The sequence below is a fragment of the Mobula birostris genome, chromosome 28 (genome assembly GCF_030028105.1).
Source record: "Mobula birostris isolate sMobBir1 chromosome 28, sMobBir1.hap1, whole genome shotgun sequence".
In the NCBI taxonomy this organism is placed as follows: domain Eukaryota; kingdom Metazoa; phylum Chordata; class Chondrichthyes; order Myliobatiformes; family Myliobatidae; genus Mobula; species Mobula birostris.
The window spans coordinates 3,902,329-3,928,929 of NC_092397.1; the positions used below are offsets into that span (position 1 = coordinate 3,902,329).

The 26,601-nt window shown below is 55.3% G+C and overlaps 1 protein-coding gene across 3 annotated transcripts in view; it reads right to left on the reverse strand.

Annotated features, from left to right (window-relative positions):
• rcor2 (REST corepressor 2) overlaps positions 1–26,601 on the reverse strand; it is a 225,000-nt gene that overhangs the window by 84,784 nt on the left and 113,615 nt on the right. For all 3 annotated transcript variants that reach the window (XM_072246011.1, XM_072246006.1, XM_072246007.1), the window contains exon 2: positions 2,210–2,255. In XM_072246011.1, coding sequence (XP_072102112.1) covers positions 2,210–2,228 — 19 coding nt within the window. In that variant the 5' untranslated portion in view covers positions 2,229–2,255. The remainder of the gene's footprint in view (positions 1–2,209; positions 2,256–26,601) is intronic.

Sequence of the window (26,601 nt, forward strand, 5' to 3'; positions counted from 1 at the left end):
CCACTGTAACCTCTGACAGCCCTCCACACTATCCACAACACCCCCAATCTTTGTGTCATCAGCAAATTTACTAACCCATCCCTCCACTTCTTCATCCAGGTCATTCATAAAGATCACAAACAGAAGGGGTCCCAGAACAGATCCCTGAGACACACCACTGGTCACCGACCTCCATGCAGAATATGACCCGTCTGCAACCACTCTTTGCCTTCTGTGGGCAAGCCAGTTCTGGATCCACAAAGCAATGTCCCCTTGGATCCCATGCCTCCTTACTTTCTCAATAAGCCTTGCATGGGGTACTTTATCAAATGCCTTACTGAAATCCATATACACACATATACTGCTCTACCATCATCAATGTGTTTAGTCACATCCTCAAAAAATTAAATCAGACCTGCCTTCGACAAAGCCATGCTGACTATTCCTAATCATATTATGTCTCTCCAAATGTTTATAATCCTGCCTCTCAAGATCTTCTCCACCAATTTACCAACCACTGAAGTAAGACTCACTGGTCTATAATTGTCTGAGCTATCTCTACTCCCATTCTTGAATAGGGGAACAACATCAGCAACCCTCTTATCCTCTGGAACCTCTCCTGTCCCCATTGATGATGCAAATATCATTGCCTGAGGCTCAGCAAACTCCTTCTTTGCCTCTCCCAGTAGCTTGTGGTATATTTCGTCTGGTCCTGGTGACTTATCCAACTTGATGCTTTCCAAAAGCTCCAGCACATCCTCTTTCTTAATGTCTAAATGCTCAAGCTTTTCAATCCACTGTAAGTCACCCCTACAAACGCCAAGGTCCTTTTCCGCAGTGAATACTGAAGCAAAGTATTCATTAAGTACCTCTGCTATCTCTTCCAGTTCCAAACACACTTTTCCACTGTCACACTTGATTGGTCCTATTCTCTCACGTCTTATCCTCTTGCTCTTCACATACTTGTAGAATGCCTTGGGGTTTTTCTTAATCCTGCTCACCAAGGCCTTCTCATGGCCCCTACTGGCTCTCCTAATTTCATTCTTAAGCTTCTTCCTGCTAACCTTATAATCTTCTAGATCTCTATCATTACCTAGTTTTTTTTAACCTTTTGTAAGCTTTTCCTTTCTTCTTGACTAGATTAACAACAGCCTTTTGTACACCATGGTTCCTGTACCCTATCATCCTTTCCCTGCCCCATTGGAAAGTACCTATGCAGAACACCATGCAAATATCCCCTGAACATTTGCCACATTTCTTCCGTATGTTTCCCTGAGAACATCTGTTCCCAATTTATGCTTCCAAGTTCTTTCCTGGTAGCAACATATTTCCCCTTACTCCAATCAAATGCTTTCCTAACTTCTCTGTTGCTATCCCTCTCCAATGCTATGGTAAAGGAGATAGAATTGTGATCACTACCTCCAAAATGCTCTCCCACTGAGAGACTTGACACCTGACCAGGTTCATTTCCCAATACCAGATCAAGTACAGCCTCTCCTCTTGTAGGCTTATCTACATATTGTGTCAGGAAATCTTCATCCCATCTAAACCCTTTGCTCTAGGGAGATGCCAATCAATGTTTGGGAAGTTAAAATCTCCCACCACAACAACCCTGTTATTATTACACCTTTCCAGAATCTGTCTCCCTTTCTGCTCCACGTGCATGTGGGCACATGGCCAAGTGGTTAAGGCATTGGACTAGCGACCTGAAGGTCGTGAGTTCGAGCCCCAGCCGAGGCAATGTGTGTTGTGTCCTTGAGCAAGGCACCTAATCACACAATGCTCTGCGACGACACCGGTGCCAAGCTGTATGGGTCCTAATGCCCTTCCCTTGGAAAACATTGGTGTCATGGAGAGGGGAGACTTGCAGCATGGGCAACTGCCGGTCTTCCAAACAACCTTGCCCTGGTCTACGCCCTGGGGAGTGATGGTCTAGCAAGACTAACAGATGCCTTTACTATCTGCTCCACGATGTCCCTATAACTGTTGGGTGGTCTATGGAAAACACCCAGTAAGCTATTAACCCCTAATCTCGGGAGAACTTACAATGACCAATTAACGTAACAACTGCCTTTGGACTGTCGGAGGAAACCCAAGCACTGGGGAAAGAATGTACGAACTCCTTACCAGCAGTGATGGGAATTGAACCCGATTGTAAACTGTTGAGCTCACCACTATGCCGCTGTAACAAATATTTGAAAAAAAACAAGGATCTTACGATTGTACTTACCATCTGTGGCAATATTCATTTCTAAAGTGCGGTGATGTCTCTGAGCCTGCAGAGGAAGGAAATAAACCCAATGTTAATGCACTGAGATGCAGATTCACAGAAAAGTTTTACACAGTCAGCTCACCACCAACACCAACGCCTCTACTTTCCGAGCAGGCTGAAGAGAGCTGGGCTTTGCACATCCACACTCACATCATTCTACAGAAGCACAGCGGAGAGCATCCCGACAAAGCTGCATCACTGCACGGTTCAGAAGCCGCTCTGCGGCACACGGGACAGCTGTACCGCGGGCAGTCAAAACTGCCCCGACGCATCTTCAGCGCCAGCCCACCCGCCGTCGAGGACGTGCACGCAGACAGGTGCCGGAAAGTGGGCCAGTGACATCATGGGGGATTCCACCCACCCTGCTCATGGACTGTAAGCACAAGATACTCCACAGATGTTGGGGGGGGTGGGGTTCAAAGCAGCAGAAGGGTTCCGGCCCGAAACGTTGACCGATCGTTTCCACGGATGCTGCCCGACCTGCTGAGTTCCTCCAGCATGTTGTGAGTGCTGCGCACGGACGGTCTGTCCCACTCCCATCGGGGAGGAGGCCATGTAACATCCATGCCAGGACCACCAGACTCAAAAACAGTTCCTTTCCCTGAGCATTAGGGCTGATCAACACTTCCACCCACTGACCCAACCCTTTCACACCCCAACCACCACGACTTTATCATTTCCTGTCTGAGTCACCCTATGTACAGACATTCCTGTGCCCAGAGTCACTTTATGTACTTACAATCAATTTCTGTGTACATAAGCTTATCTTATATATTTCTATTTATCGTCTTTTTCAAGTTATTATTGTGTCCCTATCCTTTTGAGGGTTTTATTTTTGGGCTGCATCGCATCCAGGGTAACAAACATTTTGTTCTCCTTCACAGCTGTGTACTGGAAATGACAGGAAACAATCTTGAATCTTGAAAGCGTGGTTTTGGAAAGGGTTTCGTCAGTGAGAAACCGACATAGATGAGACCACACTCAGTCAGGTTGGAGGAGCAACACCTTATATTCCGTCCGGGTAGCCTCCAACCTGATGGCGTGAACATCGATTCCTCGAATCTTGTTGAACGCCCCCACCCTCACCATTTCCCATCCCCCTTTCCCCTTCTCCTTACCTGCCCATCACCTCCCTCTGGTGCTCCCCTCCCCCGCTTCCCATTTCTTTCATGGTCTTCTGTCCTCTCCGATCAGCCCTTTATCTCTTTCACCAATCAACCTCCCAGCTCGTTACTCTCCCCCTCTCCCGATCTCCTGGTTTCACCGATCACCTGCCACCCTGCACGTCTTCCTCCTCCTTACTCGACTTCTGTTCCAACTCCCCCACCCCCCCAGTCCTGCTGAAGGGTCTCGGCCCGAAATGTTCACTGTTTACTCTTTTCCAAAGATGCTGCCTGGCCTGCTGAGTTCCTGCAACATTTGTGTGTGTGTGTGTGTGTGTGTGTGTGTGTGTGTGTGTTGCCTGGACTTTTTTTTAAGATTAGATTATGAGGACACTCAGTCCTCTTTTATTGTCATTTAGTAATGCATGCATTAAGAAATGATACAATGTTCCTCCAGAATGATATCACAGAAACACAAGACAAACCGACTGAAAAACTGACAAAAACCACATAATTATAACATATCGTTACAACAGTGCAAAGCAATACTGTAATTTGATAAAGAACAGACCATGGGCACACGGTAAAAAGTCTCAAAGTCTCTCAAAAGTCCCATCATCTCACACAGACGGTGAACCTCCAGTGCTGCCAACTTGCCGATGCAGCATCCCGGAAGCATCCGACCACAGTTTGACTCCAAGTCCGCCCGAAAACTCCGAGCCTCCAACCAGCTCTCCAACACTGAGCACTAAGTGCTTTGACCCCAACCCCGGCAACAGGCAATAGGCAACGCCGAGGATTTGGGGCCTTCCCCTCCGGAAATTCTCGATTGCACAGTAGCAGCGGCAGCGAAGCAGGCATTTCAGAAGTTTCTCCAGGTGCTCCTCCGTGCTGCTCACGTCCGCCTCCATCAAATCCAGATTGTGCATGGCACCTCTCGTTACACATACGATATCATTTGGAACGGCCGCGCACGCTGCGTCGTGCCACCATCTTCTCCTCCCTCCCTGCGTCTGCAGATTTTCTCCTGTTTGGAAAAGGTTTGCTGGCCCTTCACGTCTGACCCAGTGCGAGACGATTGAAGAGTCCAGTTAGATTGAAACATCGAGGCAAATGCGGAGGAGAACGAGTGGTTCCGGGTGCTCTGGTTTTCTCCCACACAGTCCAAACAGGGGTTAATTGGTCATTGTTAAAAGGCTAGGCTTGCTGGGGGTGGGGTGAAATAACCTTGAACTTGTCCCAGTCTCGTCTAACTCCACCTGGGTCCAGAACACGGGGGACCAATGCTCCTCGCGAACGCACCGAGGTACTGTAAAATGTGGGGAATGTTCCTGTCACTTCCTCCCCACCCACCCCACCCCTCAGAGGAAGGGATAAAAGAGGTGTCTATATTAACAGCATTTGAACCGGACATGGACACAGAAAGATTACAGATGTTGGAAGTCCAGAGCAACACCCACAAAATGCTGGAGGATCTATGGAGAGGAATAAACTGTCGCTGCTTCGGGCTGAGGCTCTTCATCAGTCCTGGAAAGGAAGGGGGAAGATGCCAGAATAAAAAAGTGTCGGGGAGGGGGATGAAGTGAGACACTGGGAGGTGATAGGTGGAGAGGATGTTCCTGTAGTGGGGGAGTCTAGGACCAGAGGACACAGATAGAGTGGATGTGGAGAGGAGGTTTCCTATAGTGGGGGAGTCTAGGACAAGAGGACACAGATAGAGTGGATGTGGAGAGGATGTTTCCTATAGTGGGGGAGTCTAGGACCAGAGGACACAGATAGAGTGGATGTGGAGAGGATGTTTCCTATAGTGGGGAGTCTAGGACCAGAGGACATAGATAGAGTGGATGTGGAGAGGATGTTTCCAATGGTAAGGGAGTCTAGGACCAGAGGGCACAGATAGAGTGGATGTGGAGAGGATGTTTCCAATGGTAAGGGAGTCTAGGACCAGAGGACACAGATAGAGTGGATGTGGAGAGGATGTTTCCTATAGTGGGGGAGTCTAGGACCAGAGGACACAGATAGAGTGGATGTGGAGAGGATGTTTCCAATGGTAAGGGAGTCTAGGACCAGAGGACACAGATAGAGTGGATGTGGAGAGGAGGTTTCCTATAGTGGGGGAGTCTAGGACAAGAGGACACAGATAGAGTGGATGTGGAGAGGATGTTTCCTATAGTGGGGAGTCTAGGACCAGAGGACATAGATAGAGTGGATGTGGAGAGGATGTTTCCAATGGTAAGGGAGTCTAGGACCAGAGGGCACAGATAGAGTGGATGTGGAGAGGATGTTTCCAATGGTAAGGGAGTCTAGGACCAGAGGACACAGATAGAGTGGATGTGGAGAGGATGTTTCCTATAGTGGGGGAGTCTAGGACCAGAGGACATAGATAGAGTGGATGTGGAGAGGATGTTTCCAATGGTAAGGGAGTCTAGGACCAGAGGACACAGATAGAGTGGATGTGGAGAGGATGTTTCCTATAGTGGGGGAGTCTAGGACCAGAGGACATAGATAGAGTGGATGTGGAGAGGATGTTTCCAATGGTAAGGGAGTCTAGGACCAGAGGACACAGATAGAGTGGATGTGGAGAGGATGTTTCCTATGGTGGGGGAGTCTAGGACCAGAGGACACAGATAGAGTGGATGTGGAGAGGATGTTTCCTATAGTTGGGGAGTCTAGGACCAGAGGACACAGATAGACTGGATGTGGAGAGGATGTTTCCTATAGTGGGGGAGTCTAGGACCAGAGGACACAGATAGAGTGGATGTGGAGAGGATGTTTCCAATGGTAAGGGAGTCTAGGACCAGAGGACACAGATAGAGTGGATGTGGAGAGGATGTTTCCTATAGTGGGGGAGTCTAGGACCAGAGGGCACAGCTTCGGAATAGAGGGACATCCATTGAGAACAGAGATGAGGAGGAATTTCTTTAGCCAGGGGGTGGTGAATCTCCGGGATTCATTGCCACAGACGGCTGTGGAGGTCTAGTCATTGGGCAGATTAAAAGCGGATTAAAAAATGGTTCTTGATTAGTCCGGGTGTCAAATGTTACGGGGAGAGGTCAGGAGAGGCACTGAAAGGGATAATTAACCAGCCATGACGGAATGGCGGAGCAGACTCGACGGGCCGAGCGGCCAGATTCTGCTCCTGTGCCTCATGGTGAGCCGGCGTCGGCCCGCCAACCTCGCCAAGGGGACCTCAGTCCCCGCGGGGCGGTCACGACACCTCGTCGGCCGGTAACCCGGGCGCAGATAGTTCGCCGCTTGCTCGACCCTCTGGAATCACACACACATGCACAGCTCCAGTGCCGTGCACGAACTGGCCGGTCGAGTCACAGGTGGCGATGGGTCGGCGCACGGCGGCGGGATGGGACACCCAGCTGAGGGGGGAGATGCCAGAGGATGGTGGGGTAAGGGAAGGGCGAGCTCGAAGGTGAGGAGAGGACAGGTGAGCGGGGGGGGGGGGAATGAAGTAAGAAAGTGGGAGGGACCAGAGGGAGGCGGTTTGCAGGCGAGGGGAATAGGAGAGAGGAGGAATTGAAGAGGAGGGAAGGGGGAAGGGGGGAAAGTTACTGGAGGTCGGAGAAATCGATCTTCACGCCGACAGGTTGGGGGGCTACCCCGGGTGTTGCTCCTGGAGGGGGCCGTGGATCGACACGTCGGGATGGGGGTGGGTGGGATTGGAATTAGAACAGTGAGCCGCCGGGAAATCCCGCGTCCTGCGGATGGGGCGAAGGTGCTCATCAGAGCGGTGCCGAAACGCCCGAGTTGCTGCAGCGTTTTGTGTGTGTGTCTCTGTGAGTATTTGTGTGTGTGTGAGTCTCTGTAAGTGTGTGTGAGTGTGTTTCTGTGTGTGTGTGTGTGGCGTTGTCGTTCTCTGCTCCTGAATTTCCAGCGTCTCTGCAGGATCTCGGGCGTTTACGAAGAGCTGATTGTTTGCTCCAGGAAGGGGTGGGAGGCCGAACATGCACGGGAGAGGGGCGACTCGGAGGTGGGGAGGGCTGACAGCTCACGATCAGTATCAGAACCAGGTTGATTATCACTGGCAGACGGCGCGTCGTAAGTTTGTTGTCCGGCGCGATGCGCGACGGAAAAAAGAGAGTTACCGTAAGGTACCGTGGTTCAGGAGAGATGTGCGGGCACCGGCTGCCGCGAGGAGAAGCTCAGACGCGGAACGGGGGGCCGTGACCGACTGCGGTTTCTCAACGATCGAAGACTCCGGTTGGATTGAAACACCGAGGCAAATGCGGAGGAGAGCGAGTGGTTCCCGGAGGGGCCGCGGGTTCGGGTCCCTGCAATGGGAGGGGCCGCGGGTTCGGGTCCCTGGCCCGGGAGGGGACGCTGGTTCGGGTCACTGCCATGGGAGGGGCCGCGGGTTCGGGTCCCTGCCCCGGGAGGAGCCGCGGGTTCGGGTCCCTGCCATGGGAGGGGCCGCTGGTTCGGGTCACTGCCCTCAGAGGGGCTGCTAGTTCCAAGTTGCTGCCTGGGAGGGGCCGATGGTTTAAGTCTTCCCGCCGGAGGGGCCTCTGGTTTGAGTCACGGCCCTCGGAGGGGCTGCTGGTTCAAGTAGCTTCACTCAGTGGCCAATAGGTTTGAGTCGATGCCCTCAGGGAGGCCTCTGTTTTGAGTCACGGCCCTCGGAGGGGACACTGGTTCAGTTTGCTTCCCTCGGAGGGGCTGCTAGTTTGAGTCACTACCCCTGGAGGAGCCGCTTCCCTCGGAGAGGGGGCTGGGTTTGAGGCCGTACTCTCGGAGACGTTACCAAAATTTTGAGATTTATGGATTGTACTGTGGTTCACTTTGGCCTCTTTCGGCCGATGTCTTGTTTCGCACTCTTGCCCATTATTCCCTGTTGCCGATTGGCAGGCAGGGGATTTGGGTCATCTGTTAGTTTTTGTGCGAGGGGAGAGGCTGGTGGGGTTGGAGGTGTTGTTTCTCCTTGTGGGTGATCCATTAGTTTTTGTGTGAGGGAGGGGCTGGCGGTGTTCGGGATTTGCGACTTTTTGTTTGTTTTTCTTTTCGGGGGGGGGATAGATGTCTTTTCTTTCAATGACTTCTATGCTGTTCTGTATTTTGTGACTATATGGCGAAGACGAATCTCAGAGTTGTATTTTACGTACATACTTCGATAATAAAATGAACCTTTTGAAGAAATACCAAAACAAAAAAGTAAAAAAAAGAGCAAAAAGCAAAAACAGAAATCTGATGTTTGAGGGGAAGAAGCTGTTGCTAAAGCTTTGCATATGTGTGTCTTCAGGCTCCTGTACATCCTTCCTGATGGTGGCAATCAGAAGAGACAGTAAGATATAGGAGCAGAAGTAGGCTATTCAGCCCATTGAGTCTGCTCTGCTATTCAATTCTTCCAGTCATCCCCACTCCCTTGCCTTCTCCCCACACCCTTTGATGCCCTGGCTAATCAAGAACCTATCTATCTCTGCCTTAAATACACCCAATGACTTGGCCTCTACAGCCGCTCCTGGCAACAAATTCCATAGATTTATCACCCCCTGACTAAAGTAATTTCTCCTCATCTCTGTTCTAAATGGACGTCCTTCCATCCTGAAGTCATGCCTTCTTGTCCTAGACTCCCCTACCATGGGAAATAACTTTGCCATATCTAATCTGTTCAGGGCTTTTAACATTCAGAATGTTTCTATGAGATTCCCCCCTCATTCTCCTGAACGCCAGGGAATACAGCCCAAGAGCTGCCAGACATTCCTCATACGGTAACCCTTCCATTCCTGGAATCATTCCTGTGAATCTTCTCTGAACCCTCTCCAATGTCAGTATATCCTTTCTAAAATAAGGAGCCCAAAATTGCACACAATACTCCAAGTGTGGTCTCACGAGTGCCTTATAGAGCCTCAACATCACATCCCTGCTCTTATATTCTATACCTCTAGGAACAAATGCCACCATTGCATTCGCCTTCTTCACCACCTACTCAACCTGGAGGTTACCCTTAGGGTATCCTGCACAGGGACTCCCAAGTCCCTTTGCATCTCTGCATCTTGAATTCTCTCCCCATCTAAATAATAGCTTGCCCGTCCTGGGTGATGGATGCTGCCTTCATGAGGGACTGTCTGGAAGATGTCCTCAATGGTGAGAGGGTTGAACCTGTGGTGAACATGTCCGGTGCTCCCAGTGCGGCCTCCTCTACACTGGCGAGACCCGTTGTAAATCAGGGGACCTGCTTCATCGAGCACATTTTAATTCCGACTTGTCAACTGATGGCCTCCTCTTGTGCCTCGGTGAGGCCACCCGCAGGGTGGAGGAACAACACTTTATATTCTGTCTGGGTAGCCTCCAACCCGATGGCAGGAATATTGATTTTTCCTTCTGCTAAACAAGTTACGGATCTCCACCACACCCAACCTTTTAACTCTCCTGCCTATCACTTCCCCCTGGATCCCCTCCTCCTTCCCTTTCTCCTATGGTCCACTCTCCTCTCCTATCAGATTCCTTCCTCTCCAGCCCTTTACCTGGCTATCCTCCTCCCCTCTCCCCTCACCTTTTTATTCTGGCCTCTTCCACCTTCCTTCTCAGTCCTGCTGAAGGGTGTCGGCCCGAAACGTCGACTGTTTATTCCTCTAGATGCTGCCTGACCTGCTGGGTTGTGTGTGGGTTTGACATTTCTTCTTGTGAACGCTGTGTACCTGGTGCTGATGCGAGGTGGGGTTTCACTGCACCTGTGCAGGTGTGCAGAATCAACACCGACAGTGAATGCAGGACACCTGGGGATGCGGACTTGGGCGCAGGGGGAACATGTGGACTCCACGTAGACAGTGCCGCAGTCGGGATTGAAACCGGCTCCCTGCGCCAGCGGCTCCACCGGCTGACTTAACAAACAGAACATCGGCACGCACTCCCGCCCGCTCCGAGGGCAGCGAGGATTCTGAGAGAGGAGGGAGGAGAGGCAGAGAGGGAATAGGGGAGAGATAGGAGGGAGGAGGTAGCAGGGAAGGCGAGGCGAGAGGATGAGGAGAGGTGAGGGGAGAGGAGGGGAATGGATGGAGAGAGAGAAGGGAAGGGTGAGAGGAGAGGTGAGAGTAGTGGAGAGGGGGGGAATGGGGAGGGAGGGGTGTGGGGGAGGGGAAGGGGGAGAGGAATGGAGTGGTGGGGAATGGAGGGGAGTGGATGGAGAGAGAGAAGGGAAGGGGAAGAGGTGAGGGTAGTGGGGAGTGGGGGAGGAGAGGTGGAGTGGGGGGGAGGAGAGGTGGAGTGGGGGAGGGGAGGGGTGAAGGGAGAGGAATGGAGGGTAGAGGAGGGGACGGGATGGGAGGGGAGCGGATGGGAGAGAGGAGGGGGAAGGGCGGGGAGAGGGCAGTGGAAGAGGAGAGGGGAGACGAGTTGAATGGGAGCAGAAGGGAGGGGAGGGGAGAGGATGGAGGAGGAAGGGGTGGGGTAAAGGGTGGATGGGAGAGGGATACAGTAGGGAGCGAGGCAGACGGGGAGGGTGAATGGGAAAGAAAGGGGGAGGGGAGTGTCAAAGAGAGGGAGAGACGTCCCGGGAGAAAATTCCCCACGAGTCCCGGTGGGCAGATGAGCTGCCTGAAGCCCGGAGTCGGAGCCTGGGAGAGAGAGAGAGAGAGTGTCTGTGTGTGTGTGTGTGTGTGGGGGGGGGGGTGGTCTTTACTCTGTGGTGCGGACACACCAGGGTCCACACGCTCCCAGAGCAACCTTCCGTTGCTGAACACGGCGACCCTGGGGAAACCTGTCCGGCGGGGCCTGGCGCTGACACAACCCCAGCGGCCGCTGCCATTGTCTTGGCGGCGTCCAGAAAGCCCGATGTCGGCGGGTGGCTCCCCGGCCGCACCTCCCCCACGGCCTGACGGCCCGGAGGTGACGGTGCAGGGGCCGGGGGAGGGAGACAGAGCCACACGCACGGCCAAACAGCACCATCTGCCTGTGGCAGGGCTGACTGCTTCAGGGTCGGCAGACCGAGGGAAGGCGAAAGCACGGCGGCTCGGTACGGGAACCGCTCGGCCCGAGACCGGAGAGCTCGGCACATCACGGAAACCAGCCTCTCCTGCATGGGCTCTGTCGACAGCCCTCACTGCCTCTGCAAAGCCGTCAGCGTGCACAAAGACCCCCACACACCCCGGGCACCGTCACCCCACGTCCCTCCCGGCGGGCAGGACAGAGGATAGCCGGAAATCTCGTCCCTACAGACTCGGGGACAGCTTGACCCCGAACTTATCAGATCGTGAACGGACCATCCCGGGGATACCCCTCTCCCTTCTCCCGGTGACACGGTGATCACAGTCTATTCCTCTCCCGTCTCCCAGTGACACGGTGATCACGGTCTATTCCTCTCCCTTCTCCCGGTAACACGGTCTATCCCTCTCCCCTCTCCCGGTAACACGGTGATCACGGTCTATCCTCTCCCCTCTCCCCTCTCCCGGTAACACAGTGATCACAGTCTAACCCTCTCCCTTCTCCCGATAGCACGGTATTCACGGTCCATCCCTCCCTCTTCTCACGGTGACACGGTGATCACGGTCCATCCCTCTCCCTTCTCCCGGTAACACAGTGATCACGTTCCATCCCTCTCCATTCTCCCGGTAACACGGTCCATCCCTCTCCCTTCTCCCGGTAACACGGTGATCACGGTGTATTCCTCTCCCTTCTCCCGGTAACACGGTGATCACGGTCTCCCCTCTCCCTTCTCCCGGTAACACAGTCCATCCCTCTCCTTTCTCCCGGTGACACGTTCCATCCCTCTCCCTTCTCCCGGTGACACGGTCCGTCCCTTTCCCTTCTCCCGGTAACACGGTCCATCCCTCTCCCTTCTCCCGGTAACACGGTGATCACAGTCTATCCTCTCCCTTCTCCCGGTGACACGGTGATCACGGTCTATCCTCTCCCTTCTCCCGGTAACACGGTGATCACGGTCCATCCCTCTCCCTTCTCCCAGTAACACGTTCTATCCGTCTCCCTTCTCCCGGTAACACGGTCCATCCCTCTCCCTTCTCCCGATAACACGTTCCATCCGTCTCCCTTCTCCCGGTAACATGGTCCATCCCTCCTCCTTCTCCCGGTAACACGTTCCATCGCTCTCCCTTTTCCGGGTAACACTGTCCATCCCTCTCCCTTCTCCCAGTAACACGGTGATCACGGTCCATCCCTGTCCCTTCTCCCGATAACACGGTGATCACAGTCCATCCCTCTCCCTTCTCCCGGTAAAACGGTGATCACGGCCTCCCCTCTCCCTTCTCCTGGTAACACGGTGATCACGGTCTCCCCTCTTCCTTCTCACGGTAACACGGTGATCACGGTCTCCCCTCTCCCTTCTTCCGGTAACACGGTGATCACGGTCCATCCCTCTCCCTTCACCCGGTAAGACGGTGATCACAGTCCATCCCTGTCCCTTCTCCCGGTGATAGGGTATTCACGGTCCATCCCCCTCCCTTTCCCGGTAACACGTTCCATTTCTCTCCCTTCTCCCGGTAATACGGTCCATCCCTCTCACTTCTCCCGGTAACACGTTCCATCCCTCTCCCTTCTCCCAGTAACACGGTGATCACGGTCTATCCTTCCCCTTCTCCCGGTGACACGGTGATCACGGTCCATCCCTCTCTCCCTTCTCCCGGTGACAGGGTGATCACGGTCTTTCCCTCTCCCTGCTCCCGGTAACACGGTTCTCATGGTCTATCCTCTCCCCTCTCCCTTCTCCCAGTAACACGGTGATCACGGTCTATCCTCTCCCTTCTCCCGGTGACACGGTGATCACAGTCCATCCCTCTTCCTTCTCCCGGTACTACGGTGATCAATGTCTCCCCTCTCACTTCTCCCGGTAACACGGTCATCACGGTCCATCCCTCTCCCTTCTCCCGGTAACACGGTGATCACGGTCCATCCCTCTCCCTTCTCCCGGTAACACATTCCATCCCTCTCCCTTCTCCCAGTAACACGTTCCATCCCTCTCCCTTCTCCCGGTAACACGGTCCATTCCTGTCCCTTCTCCCGATAACACGGTGATCACAGTCCATCCCTCTCCCTTCTCCCGGTAAAACGGTGATCACGGTCTCCCCTCTCCCTTCTCCCGGTAACACGGTGATCACGGTCCATCCCTCTCCCTTCTCCCGGTAACACGGTGATCACGGTCCATCCCTCTCCCTTCTCCCGGTGACACGGTGAACACGGTCCATCCCTCTCCCTTCTCCCGGTAACACGGTGATCACGGTCCATGCCTCTCCCTTCTCCCGGTAACACATTCCATCCCTCTCCCTTCTCCCGGTAACACGTTCCATTCCCTCTCCCTTCTCCCGGTAACATGGTCCATCCCTGTCCCTTCTCCCGATAACACGGTGATCACAGTCCATCCCTCTCCCTTCTCCCGGTAAAACGGTGATCACGGTCTCCCCTCTCCCTTCTCCTGGTAACACGGTGATCACGGTCAATCCCTCTCCCTTCTCCAGGTAACACGGTGATCACAGTCCATCCCTCTCCCTTCTCCCGGTAACACGGTCTATCCCTCTCCCTTCGCCCTGTAACACAGTGATCACGATCCATCCCTGTCCCTTCTCCCGATAACTCGGTGATCACAGTCCATCCCTCTCCCTTCTCCCGGTAAAACGGTGATCACGGTCGCCCCTCTCCCTTCTCCCGCTAACACGGTGATCACGGTCTCCCCTCTCCCTTCTCCTGGTAACACGGTGATCACGGTCTCCCCCTCCCTTCTCCCGGTAACACGGTGATCACGGTCCATCCCTCTCCCTTCTCCCGGTAACACGGTGATCACAGAATCCCCTCTCCCTTCTCCCGGTAACACGGTGATAACTGTCCATCCCTCTCCCTTCTCCTGGTAACACGGTGATCACGGTCTCCCCACTCCCTTCTCCCGGTAACACGGTGATCACGGTATCCCCTCTCCCTTCTCCCGGTAACAAGGTGATCACGGTCCATCCCTCTCCCTTCTCCCGGTAACACGGTGATCACAGAATCCCCTCTCCCTTCTCCCGGTAACACGGTGATCACGGTCCATCCCTCTCCCTTCTCCCAGTAAGACGGTGATCACGGTCCATCCCTCTCCCTTGTCCCGGTGATACGGTGATCACGGTCCATCCCTCTCCCTTCTCCCAGTAACACGTTCCATGCCTCTTCCTTCTCCTGGTAACAGGGTCCATCCCTCTCCCTTCTCCTGGTAACACGGTGATCACAGTCTCCCCTCTCTCTTCTCCCGGTAACACGGTGATCACGCTCCATCCCTCTCCCTTCTCCCGGTGAAACGGTGATGACGGTCCATCCCTATCGCTTCTCCCGGTAACACATTCCATCCCTCTTCCTTCTCCCGGGAACATGGTCCATCCCTCTCCCTTCTCCCGGTAACACGGTCCATCCCTCCACCTTCTCACAGTAACACGGTGATCACGGTCTATCCCTCTCCCTTCTCCCGGTAACACGGTGATCACAGTCCATCCCTCTCCCTTCTCCCGGTAACACGGTCTATCCCTCTCCCTTCGCCCTGTAACACAGTGATCACGATCCATCCCTGACGCTTCTCCCGATAACACGGTGATCACAGTCCATCCCTCTCCCTTCTCCCGGTAAAACGGTGATCACGGTCGCCCGTCTCCCTTCTCCCGCTAACACGGTGATCACGGTCAATCCCTCTCCCTTCTCTCGGTAACACGGTGATCAAGGTCTCCCCTCTCCTTTATCCCGGTAACACGGTCCATCCCTCTCCCTTCTCCCGGTAAAACAGTGATCACGGTCTCCCCTCTCCCTTCTCCTGGTAACACGGTGATCACGGTCCATCCCTCTCCCTTCTCCCCGTAACACGGTGATCACGGTATCCCCTCTCCCTTCTCCCGGTAACACGGTGATCACGGTCCATCCCTCTCCCTTCTCCCGGTAACACGGTGATCACAAAATCCCCTCTCCCTTCTCCCGGTAACACGGTCATCACGGTCCATCCCTCTCCCTTCTCCCAGTAAGACGGTGATCACAGTCCATCCCTCTCCCTTGTCCCGGTAACACGTTCCATTTCTCTCCCATCTCCCGGTAACACGGTCCATCCCTCTCCCTTCTCCCGGTAACACGTTCCATGCCTCTTCCTTCTCCTGGTAACAGGGTCCATCCCTCTCCCTTCTCCTGGTAACACGGTGATCACAGTCTCCCCTCTCCCTTCTCCCCATAAGACGGTGACCACGGTCTATCCCTCTCCCTTCTCCCGGTAACACGGTGATCACGCTCCATCCCTCTCCCTTCTCCCGGTACAACGGTGATGACGGTCCATCCCTATCGCTTCTCCCGGTAACACGTTCCATCCCTCTTCCTTCTCCCGGCAACATGGTCCATCCCTCTCCCTTCTCCCGGTAACACGGTCCATCCCTCTACCTTCTCACAGTAACACGGTGATCACGGTCTATCCCTCTCCCTTCTCCCGGTAACACGGTGATCACAGTCCATCCCTCTCCCTTCTCCCGGTAACACGGTCTATCCCTCTCCCTTCGCCCTGTAACAAAGTGATCACGATCCATCCCTGTCCCTTCTCCTGATAACACGGTGATCACAGTCCATCACTCTCCCTTCTCCCGGTAAAACGGTGATCACGGTCGCCCGTCTCCCTTCTCCCGCTAACACGGTGATCACGGTCAATCCCTCTCCCTTCTCCCGGTAACACGGTGATCACAGTCCATCCCTCTCCCTTCTCCCGGTAACACAGTCTATCCCTCTCTCTTCGCCCTGTAACACAGTGATCACGATCCATCCCTGTCCCTTCTCCCGATAACACGGTGATCACAGTCCATCCCTCTCCCTTCTCCAGGTAAAACGGTGATCACGGTCGCCCCTCTCCCTTCTCCCGCTAACACGGTGATCACGGTCTCCCCTCTCCCTTCTCCTGGTAACACGGTGATCACGGTCTCCCCTCTCCCGGTAACACGGTGATCACGGTATCCCCTCTCCCTTCTCCCGGTAACACGGTGATCACGGTCCATCCCTCTCCCTTCTCCCGGTAACACGGTGATCACAGAATCCCCTCTCCCTTCTCCCGGTAACACGGTGATCACGGTCCATCCCTCTCCCTTCTCCCGGTAAAACGGTGATCACGGTCGCCCGTCTCCCTTCTCCCGCTAACACGGTGATCACGGTCAATCCCTCTCCCTTCTCCCGGTAACACGGTGATCACAGTCCAACCCTCTCCCTTCTCCCGGTAACACGGTCCATCCCTCTCCCTTCTACCGGTAAAACGGTGATCACGGTCCATCCCTCTCCCTTCGCCCTGTAACACAGTGATCACGATCCATCCCTGTCTCTTCTCCCGATAACACGGTGATCACAGTCCATCCCTCTCCCTTCTCCCGGTAAAACGGTGATCACGGTCGCCCCTCTCGCTTCTCCCGCTAACACGGTGATCACGGTCTCCCCTCTCCCTTCTCCCGGTAACACGGTGATCACGGTCCATCCCTCTCCCTTCTCCCGGTGACACGGTCCGTCCCTTTCCCTTCTCCCGGTAACACGGTCCATCCCTCTCCCTTCTCCCGGTAACACGGTGATCACAGTCTATCCTCTCCCTTCTCCCGGTGACACGGTGATCACGGTCTATCCTCTCCCTTCTCCCGGTAACACGGTGATCACGGTCCATCCCTCTCCCTTCTCCCAGTAACACGTTCTATCCGTCTCCCTTCTCCCGGTAACACGGTCCATCCCTCTCCCTTCTCCCGATAACACGTTCCATCCGTCTCCCTTCTCCCGGTAACATGGTCCATCCCTCCTCCTTCTCCCGGTAACACGTTCCATCGCTCTCCCTTTTCCGGGTAACACTGTCCATCCCTCTCCCTTCTCCCAGTAACACGGTGATCACGGTCCATCCCTGTCCCTTCTCCCGATAACACGGTGATCACAGTCCATCCCTCTCCCTTCTCCCGGTAAAACGGTGATCACGGCCTCCCCTCTCCCTTCTCCTGGTAACACGGTGATCACGGTCTCCCCTCTTCCTTCTCACGGTAACACGGTGATCACGGTCTCCCCTCTCCCTTCTTCCGGTAACACGGTGATCACGGTCCATCCCTCTCCCTTCACCCGGTAAGACGGTGATCATAGTCCATCCCTGTCCCTTCTCCCGGTGATAGGGTATTCACGGTCCATCCCCCTCCCTTTCCCGGTCACACGTTCCATTCCTCTCCCTTCTCCCGGTAATACGGTCCATCCCTCTCACTTCTCCCGGTAACACGTTCCATCCCTCTCCCTTCTCCCGGTAACACGGTGATCACGGTCTATTCCTCTTTCTTCTCCCAGTAACACGTTCCATCCCACTTCCTTCTCCCAGTAACACGTTTCATCCCACTCCCTTCTCCCAGTAACACGGTGATCACGGTCTATCCTTCCCCTTCTCCCGGTGACACGGTCCATCCCTCTCCCTTCTCCCGGTAACACGGTGATCACGGTCCATCCCTCTCTCCCTTCTCCCGGTGACAGGGTGATCACGGTCTTTCCCTCTCCCTGCTCCCGGTAACACGGTTCTCATGGTCTATCCTCTCCCCTCTCCCTTCTCCCAGTAACACGGTGATCACGGTCTATCCTCTCCCTTCTCCCGGTGACACGGTGATCACGGTCTATCCCTCTCCCTTCGCCCGGTAACACGGTGATCACGGTCCATCCCTGTCCCTTCTCCCGATAACACGGTGATCACAGTCCATCCCTCTTCCTTCTCCCGGTACTACGGTGATCAATGTCTCCCCTCTCACTTCTCCCGGTAACACGGTCATCACGGTCCATCCCTCTCCCTTCTCCCGGTAACACGGTGATCACGGTCCATCCCTCTCCCTTCTCCCGGTAACACATTCCATCCCTCTCCCTTCTCCCAGTAACACGTTCCATCCCTCTCCCTTCTCCCGGTAACACGGTCCATCCCTGTCCCTTCTCCCGATAACACGGTGATCACAGTCCATCCCTCTCCCTTCTCCCGGTAAAACGGTGATCACGGTCTCCCCTCTCCCTTCTCCCGGTAACACGGAGATCACGGTCCATCCCTCTCCCTTCTCCCGGTAACACGGTGATCACAGTCCATCCCTCTCCCTTCTCCCGGTAACACGGTCTATCCCTCTCCCTTCGCCCTGTAACACAGTGATCACGATCCATCCCTGTCCCTTCTCCCGATAACACGGTGATCACAGTCCATCCCTCTCCCTTCTCCCGGTAAAACGGTGATCACGGTCGCCCCTCTCCCTTCTCCCGCTAACACGGTGATCACGGTCTCCCCTCTCCCTTCTCCCGCTAACACGGTGATCACGGTCTCCCCTCTCCCTTCTCCCGGTAACACGGTGATCACGGTCCATCCCTCTCCCTTCTCCCGGTAACACGGTGATCACAGAATCCCCTCTCCCTTCTCCCGGTAACACGGTGATAACTGTCCATCCCTCTCCCTTCTCCTGGTAACACGGTGATCACGGTCTCCCCACTCCCTTCTCCCAGTAACACGGTGATCACGGTATCCCCTCTCCCTTCTCCCGGTAACACGGTGATCACGGTCCATCCCTCTCCCTTCTCCCGGTAACACGGTGATCACAGAATCCCCTCTCCCTTCTCCCGGTAACACAGTGATCACGGTCCATCCCTGTCCCTTCTCCCGGTGATACGGTGATCACGGTCCATCCCTCTCCCTTTCCCGGTAACACGTTCCATTCCTCTCCCTTCTCCCGGTAATACGGTCCATCCCTCTCACTTCTCCCGGTAACACGTTCCATCCCTCTCCCTTCTCCCGGTAACACGGTGATCACAGTCTATTCCTCTTTCTTCTCCCAGTAACACGTTCCATCCCTCTTCCTTCTCCCAGTAACACGGTCCATCCCTCTCCCTTCTCCCGGTAACACGGTGATCACGGTCCATCCCTCTCTCTTCTCCCGGTAACATGGTCCATCCCTCTCTCCTTTCTCCCGGTGACAGGGTGATCACGGTCTTTCCCTCTCCCTGCTCCCGGTAACACGGTTCTCATGGTCTATCCTCTCCCCTCTCCCTTCTCCCAGTAACACGGTGATCACGGTCTATCCTCTCCCTTCTCCCGGTGACACGGTGATCACGGTCCATCCCTGTCCCTTCTCCCGATAACACGGTGATCACAGTCCATCCCTCTTCCTTCTCCCGGTACTACGGTGATCAATGTCTCCCCTCTCACTTCTCCCGGTAACACGGTCATCACGGTCCATCCCTCTCCCTTCTCCCGGTAACACGGTGATCACGGTCCATCCCTCTCCCTTCTCCCGGTAACACATTCCATCCCTCTCCCTTCTCCCAGTAACACGTTCCATCCCTCTCCCTTCTCCCGGTAACACGGTCCATCCCTGTCCCTTCTCCCGATAACACGGTGATCACAGTCCATCCCTCTCCCTTCTCCCGGTAAAACGGTGATCACGGTCTCCCCTCTCCCTTCTCCCGGTAACACGGTGATCACGGTCCATCCCTCTCCCTTCTCCCGGTAACACGGTGATCACGGTCCATCCCTCTCCCTTCTCCCGGTAACACGGTGATCACGGTCCATCCCTCTCCCTTCTCCCGGTGACACGGTGAACACGGTCCATCCCTCTCCCTTCTCCCGGTAACACGGTAATCACGGTCCATGCCTCTCCCTTCTCCCGGTAACACATTCCATCCCTCTCCCTTCTCCCGGTAACACGTTCCATCCCTCTCCCTTCTCCCGGTAACATGGTCCATCCCTGTCCCTTCTCCCGATAACACGGTGATCACAGTCCATCCCTCTCCCTTCTCCAGGTAACACGGTGATCACAGTCCATCCCTCTCCCTTCTCCCGGTAACACGGTCTATCCCTCTCCCTTCGCCCTGTAACACAGTGATCACGATCCATCCCTGTCCCTTCTCCCGATAACTCGGTGATCACAGTCCATCCCTCTCCCTTCTCCCGGTAAAACGGTGATCACGGTCGCCCCTCTCCCTTCTCCCGCTAACACGGTGATCACGGTCTCCCCTCTCCCTTCTCCTGGTAACACGGTGATCACGGTCTCCCCTCTCCCTTCTCCCGGTAACACGGTGATCACGGTCCATCCCTCTCCCTTCTCCCGGTAACACGGTGATCACAGAATCCCCTCTCCCTTCTCCCGGTAACACGGTGATAACTGTCCATCCCTCTCCCTTCTCCTGGTAACACGGTGATCACGGTCTCCCCACTCCCTTCTCCCGGTAACACGGTGATCACGGTATCCCCTCTCCCTTCTCCCGGTAACACGGTGATCACGGTCCATCCCTCTCCCTTCTCCCGGTAACACGGTGATCACAGAATCCCCTCTCCCTTCTCCCGGTAACACGGTGATCACGGTCCATCCCTCTCCCTTCTCCCAGTAAGACGGTGATCACGGTCCATCCCTCTCCCTTGTCCCGGTGATACGGTGATCACGGTCCATCCCTCTCCCTTCTCCCAGTAACACGTTCCATGCCTCTTCCTTCTCCTGGTAACAGGGTCCATCCCTCTCCCTTCTCCTGGTAACACGGTGATCACAGTCTCCCCTCTCTCTTCTCCCGGTAACACGGTGATCACGCTCCATCCCTCTCCCTTCTCCCGGTGAAACGGTGATGACGGTCCATCCCTATCGCTTCTCCCGGTAACACATTCCATCCCTCTTCCTTCTCCCGGGAACATGGTCCATCCCTCTCCCTTCTCCCGGTAACACGGTCCATCCCTCCACCTTCTCACAGTAACACGGTGATCACGGTCTATCCCTCTCCCTTCTCCCGGTAACACGGTGATCACAGTCCATCCCTCTCCCTTCTCCCGGTAACACGGTCTATCCCTCTCCCTTCGCCCTGTAACACAGTGATCACGATCCATCCCTGACGCTTCTCCCGATAACACGGTGATCACAGTCCATCCCTCTCCCTTCTCCCGGTAAAACGGTGATCACGGTCGCCCGTCTCCCTTCTCCCGCTAACACGGTGATCACGGTCAATCCCTCTCCCTTCTCTCGGTAACACGGTGATCAAGGTCTCCCCTCTCCTTTATCCCGGTAACACGGTCCATCCCTCTCCCTTCTCCCGGTAAAACAGTGATCACGGTCTCCCCTCTCCCTTCTCCTGGTAACACGGTGATCACGGTCCATCCCTCTCCCTTCTCCCCGTAACACGGTGATCACGGTATCCCCTCTCCCTTCTCCCGGTAACACGGTGATCACGGTCCATCCCTCTCCCTTCTCCCGGTAACACGGTGATCACAAAATCCCCTCTCCCTTCTCCCGGTAACACGGTCATCACGGTCCATCCCTCTCCCTTCTCCCAGTAAGACGGTGATCACAGTCCATCCCTCTCCCTTGTCCCGGTAACACGTTCCATTTCTCTCCCATCTCCCGGTAACACGGTCCATCCCTCTCCCTTCTCCCGGTAACACGTTCCATGCCTCTTCCTTCTCCTGGTAACAGGGTCCATCCCTCTCCCTTCTCCTGGTAACACGGTGATCACAGTCTCCCCTCTCCCTTCTCCCCATAAGACGGTGACCACGGTCTATCCCTCTCCCTTCTCCCGGTAACACGGTGATCACGCTCCATCCCTCTCCCTTCTCCCGGTACAACGGTGATGACGGTCCATCCCTATCGCTTCTCCCGGTAACACGTTCCATCCCTCTTCCTTCTCCCGGCAACATGGTCCATCCCTCTCCCTTCTCCCGGTAACACGGTCCATCCCTCTACCTTCTCACAGTAACACGGTGATCACGGTCTATCCCTCTCCCTTCTCCCGGTAACACGGTGATCACGGTCAATCCCTCTCCCTTCTCCCGGTAACACGGTGATCAAGGTCTCCCCTCTCCCTTATCCCGGTAACACGGTCCATCCCTCTCCCTTCTCCCGGTAAAACAGTGATCAGGGTCTCCCCTCCCCCTTCTCCCGGTAACACAGTGATCATGGTATCCCCTCTCCCTTCTCCCGGTAACACGGTGATCACGGTCCATCCCTCTCCCTTCTCCCGGTAACACGGTGATCACAGAATCCCCTCTCCCTTCTCCCGGTAACACGGTGATCACGGTCCATCCCTCTCCCTTGTCCCGGTGATACGGTGATCACGGTCCATCCCTCTCCCTTCTCCCAGTAACACGTTCCATCCCTCTCCCTTCTCCCGGTAACACAGTCCATCCCTCTCCCTTCTCCCGGTAACACGTTCCATGCCTCTTCCTTCCCCTGGTAACAGGGTCCATCCCTCTCCCTTCTCCCGGTAACACGGTGATCACGCTCCATCCCTCTTCCTTCTCCCGGTGAAACGGTGATGACGGTCCATCCCTATCGCTTCTCCCGGTAACAGGTTCCATCCCTCTTCCTTCTCCCGGCAACATGGTCTATCCCTCTCCCTTCTCCCGGTAACACGGTCCATCCCTCTACCTTCTCACAGTAACACGGTGAGCACGGTCTATCCCTCTCCCTTCTCCTCGTAACACGGTGATCACGGTCTATCCCTCTCCCTTCTCCCAGTAACAGCATGATTACGGTCTATCCCTCTCCCTTCTCCCGGTAACACGGTGATCACGGTCTTCCCTCTCCCTTCTCCCAATAACACGGTGATCACAGTCCATCCCTCTCCCTTCTCCCAGTGAAACGGTGATCACGGTCTCCCCTCTCCCTTCTCCTGGTAACACGGTGATCACAGTCTGCCCTCTTCCTTCTCCCGGTAACACGGTGATCAATGTCTCCCCTCTCACTTCTCCCGGTAACACGGACATCACGGTCCATCCCTCTCCCTTCTCCCGGTAACACGGTGATCACGGTCCATCCCTCTCCCTTCTCCCGGTGACACGGTGATCACGGTCCATCCCTCTCCCTTCTCCTGGTAACACATTCCATCCCTCTCCCTTCTCCCGGTAACACGTTCCATCCCTCTTCCTTCTCCCGGTAACACGGTCCATCCCTCTCCCTTCTCCTGGTAACACGGTGATCACGGTGTATTCCTCTCCCATCTCCCGGTAACACGGTGATCAAGGTATCCCCCTCCCTTCTCCCGGTAACACGGTCCATCCCTCTCCCTTCTCCCGGTAAAACGGTGATCAGGGTCTCCCCTCTCATTTCTCCTGGTAACACGGTGATCACGGTCTCCCCTCTTCCTTCTCTCGGTAACAAGGTGATTACGGTCTCCCCTCTCCCTTCTCCCCGTAAGACGGTGATCACGGTCCATCCCTCTCCCTTCTCCCGGTAACACGGTGATCACGGTCCATCCCTCTCCCTTCTCCCGGTGACACGGTGATGACGGTCCATCCCTATCCCTTCTCCCGGTAAAACGTTCCATCCCTCTCCCTTCTCCCGGTAAAACGGTGATCACGGTCTCCCCTCTCCCTTCTCCTGGTAACACGGTGATCACGGTCTCCGCTCTCCCTTCTCCCGGTAACACGGTGATTACGGTCTCCCCTCTCCCTCCTCCCGGTAACACGGTGATCACGGTCCATCTCTCTCCCTTCTCCCGGTCACAGGGTGATCACGGTCTATCCCTCTCCCTTCTCCCGGTAACATGGTCTCCCCTCTCTCTTCTCCCGGTAACACGGTGATCACAGTCCATCCCTCTCCCTTCTCTCGGTAACACGGTCTATCCCTCTCCCTTCGCCCGGTAACACGGTGATCACGGTCTCCCCTCTCCCTTCTCCCGGTAACACGGTGACACAGTCCATCCCTGTCAATTCTCCCGATAACACGGTGATCACAGTCCATCCCTGTCCCTTCCCCCGATAACACGGTGATCACAGTCCATCCCTGTCCCTTCTCCCGGTAACACGGTCTATCCCTCTCCCTTCGCCCGGTAACACGGTGATCACGGTCTCCCCTCTCCCTTCTCCCGGTAACACGGTGATCATGGTCCATCCCTGTCCCTTCTCCTGATAACATGGTGATCACAGTCCATCCCTGACCCTTCTCCCGATAACACGGTGATCACGGTCTCCCCTCTCCCTCCTCCCAGTAACACGGTCCATCCCTCTCATTTCTCCCGGTGACACGGTGATGACGGTCCATCCCTATCCCTTCTCCAGGTAAAACGTTCCATCCCCCTCCCTTCTCCCGGTAAAACGGTGATCACGGTCTCCACTCTCCCTTCTCCTGGTAACACGGTGATCACGGTCTCCCCTCTCCCTTCTCCCGGTAACACGGTCCATCCCTCTCCCTTCTCCCGGTAACACGGTCTCCCCTCTCCGTTCTCCCGGTAACACGGTGATCACAGTCCATCCCCCTCTCTTCTGCCGGTAACACGGTGATCACAGTCCATCCCCCTCTCTTCTCCCGGTAACACGGTGATCACAGTCCATCCCTCTCCCTTCTCCCGGTGACACGGTGACCACGGTCCATCCCACCCCGTTCTCCCGGTAACACGGTCCATCCCTCTCCCTTCTCCCGGTAACACAGTGATCACGGTCCATCCCTGTCCCTTCTCCCGATAACACGGTGATCACAGTCCATCCCTCTCCCTTCTCCGGGTAAAACGGTGATCACGGTCTCCCCTCTCCCTTCTCCTGGTAACACGGTGATCATGGTCTCCCCTCTCCCTTCTCCTGGTAACACGGTGATCACGGTCTCTCCTCTCCCTTCTCCCGGTAACACGGTGATCACGGTCCATCCCTCTCCCTTCTGCCGGTAACATGGTGATCACGGTCTCCCCTCTCCTTTCTCCTGGTAACACGGTGATCACAGTCCATTACTCTCCCTTATCCCGGTAACACGGTGATCACGGTCTTCCCTCTCCCTTCTCCCGGTAACACGGTCCATCCCTCTCCCTTCTCCCGGTAACACGGTCTCCCCTCCCCCTTCTCCAAGTAACATGGTGATCACAGTCCATCCCCCTCTCTTCTCCCGGTAACACGGTGATCACAGTCCATCCCTGTCCCTTCTCCCGGTGACACGGTGATCACGGTCCATCCCATCCCGTTCTCCCGGTAACACGTTCCATCCCTCTCCCTTCTCCCGGTAACACGGTCCATCCCTCTCCCTTCTCCCGGTAACACAGTGATCACGGTCCATTCCTGTCCATTCTCCCGATAACACGGTGATCACAGTCCATCCCTCTCCCTTCTCCCGGTAAAACGGTGATCACGGTCTCCCCTCTCCCTTCTCCTGGTAACACGGTGATCACGGTCTCCCCTCTCCCTTCTCCCGGTAACACGGTCCATCCCTTACCCTTCTCCCGGTAACACGGTCTCCCCTCTCCCTTCTCCCGGTAACACGGTGATCACGGTCTCCCCTCTCCCTTCTCCTGGTAACACGGTGATCACGGTCTGCCCTCTCCCTTCTCCCGGTAAAACGGTGATCACGGTCCATCCCTCTCCCTTCTCCCGGTAACACGGTGATCACAGTCTCCCCTCTCCCTTCTCCCGGTAACACGGTACATCCCTCTCCCTTCTCCTGGTAAAACAGTGATCACGGTCTCCCCTCTCCCTTCTCCTGGTAACACGGTGATCACAGTCCATCCCCCTCTCTTCTCCCGGTAACACGGTGATCACAGTCCATCCCTCTCCCTTCTCCCGGTGACACAGTGATCACGGTCCATCCCACCCCGTTCTGCCGTTAAGACGTTCCATCCCTCTCCCTTCTCCCGGTAACACGGCCCATCCCTCTCCCTTCTCCCGATAACACGGTGATCACAGTCCATCCCTCTCCCTTCTCCTGGTAACACGGTGATCACGGTCTCCCCTCTTCCTTCTCCTGGTAACACGGTGATCACGGTCTCCCCTCTCCATTCTCCCGGTAACACGGTGATCACGGTCCATCCCTCTCCCTTCACCCAGTAAGACGGTGATCACGGTCCATCCCTCTCCCTTCTCCCGGTGATACGGTGATCACGGTCCATCCCTCTCCCTTCTCCCGGTAACACGTTCCATTCCTCTCCCTTCTCCCGGTAACACGGTCCATCTCTCTCACTTCTCCCGGTAACACGTTCCATCCCACTTCCTTCTCCCGGTAACACGGTCCATCCCTCTCCCTTCTCCTGGTAACACGGTGATCACAGTGTATTCCTCTCCCTTCTCCCGGTAACACGGTGATCACAGTCTCCCCGCTCCGTTCACCCGGTAACAAGTTCCATTCCCCTCCCTTCTCCCGGTAACACGGTCCATCCCTCTCCCTTCTCCTGGTAACACGGTGATCACGGTCTATTCCTCTTCCTTCTCCCAGTAACACGTTCCATCCCTCTTCCTTCTCCCAGTAACACGTTTCATCCCACTCCCTTCTCCCAGTAACACGGTGATCACGGTCTATCCTTCCCCTTCTCCCGGTGACACGGTCCATCCCTCTCCCTTCTCCCGGTAACACAGTGATCACGGTCTATCCCTCTCCCATCTCCCGGTAA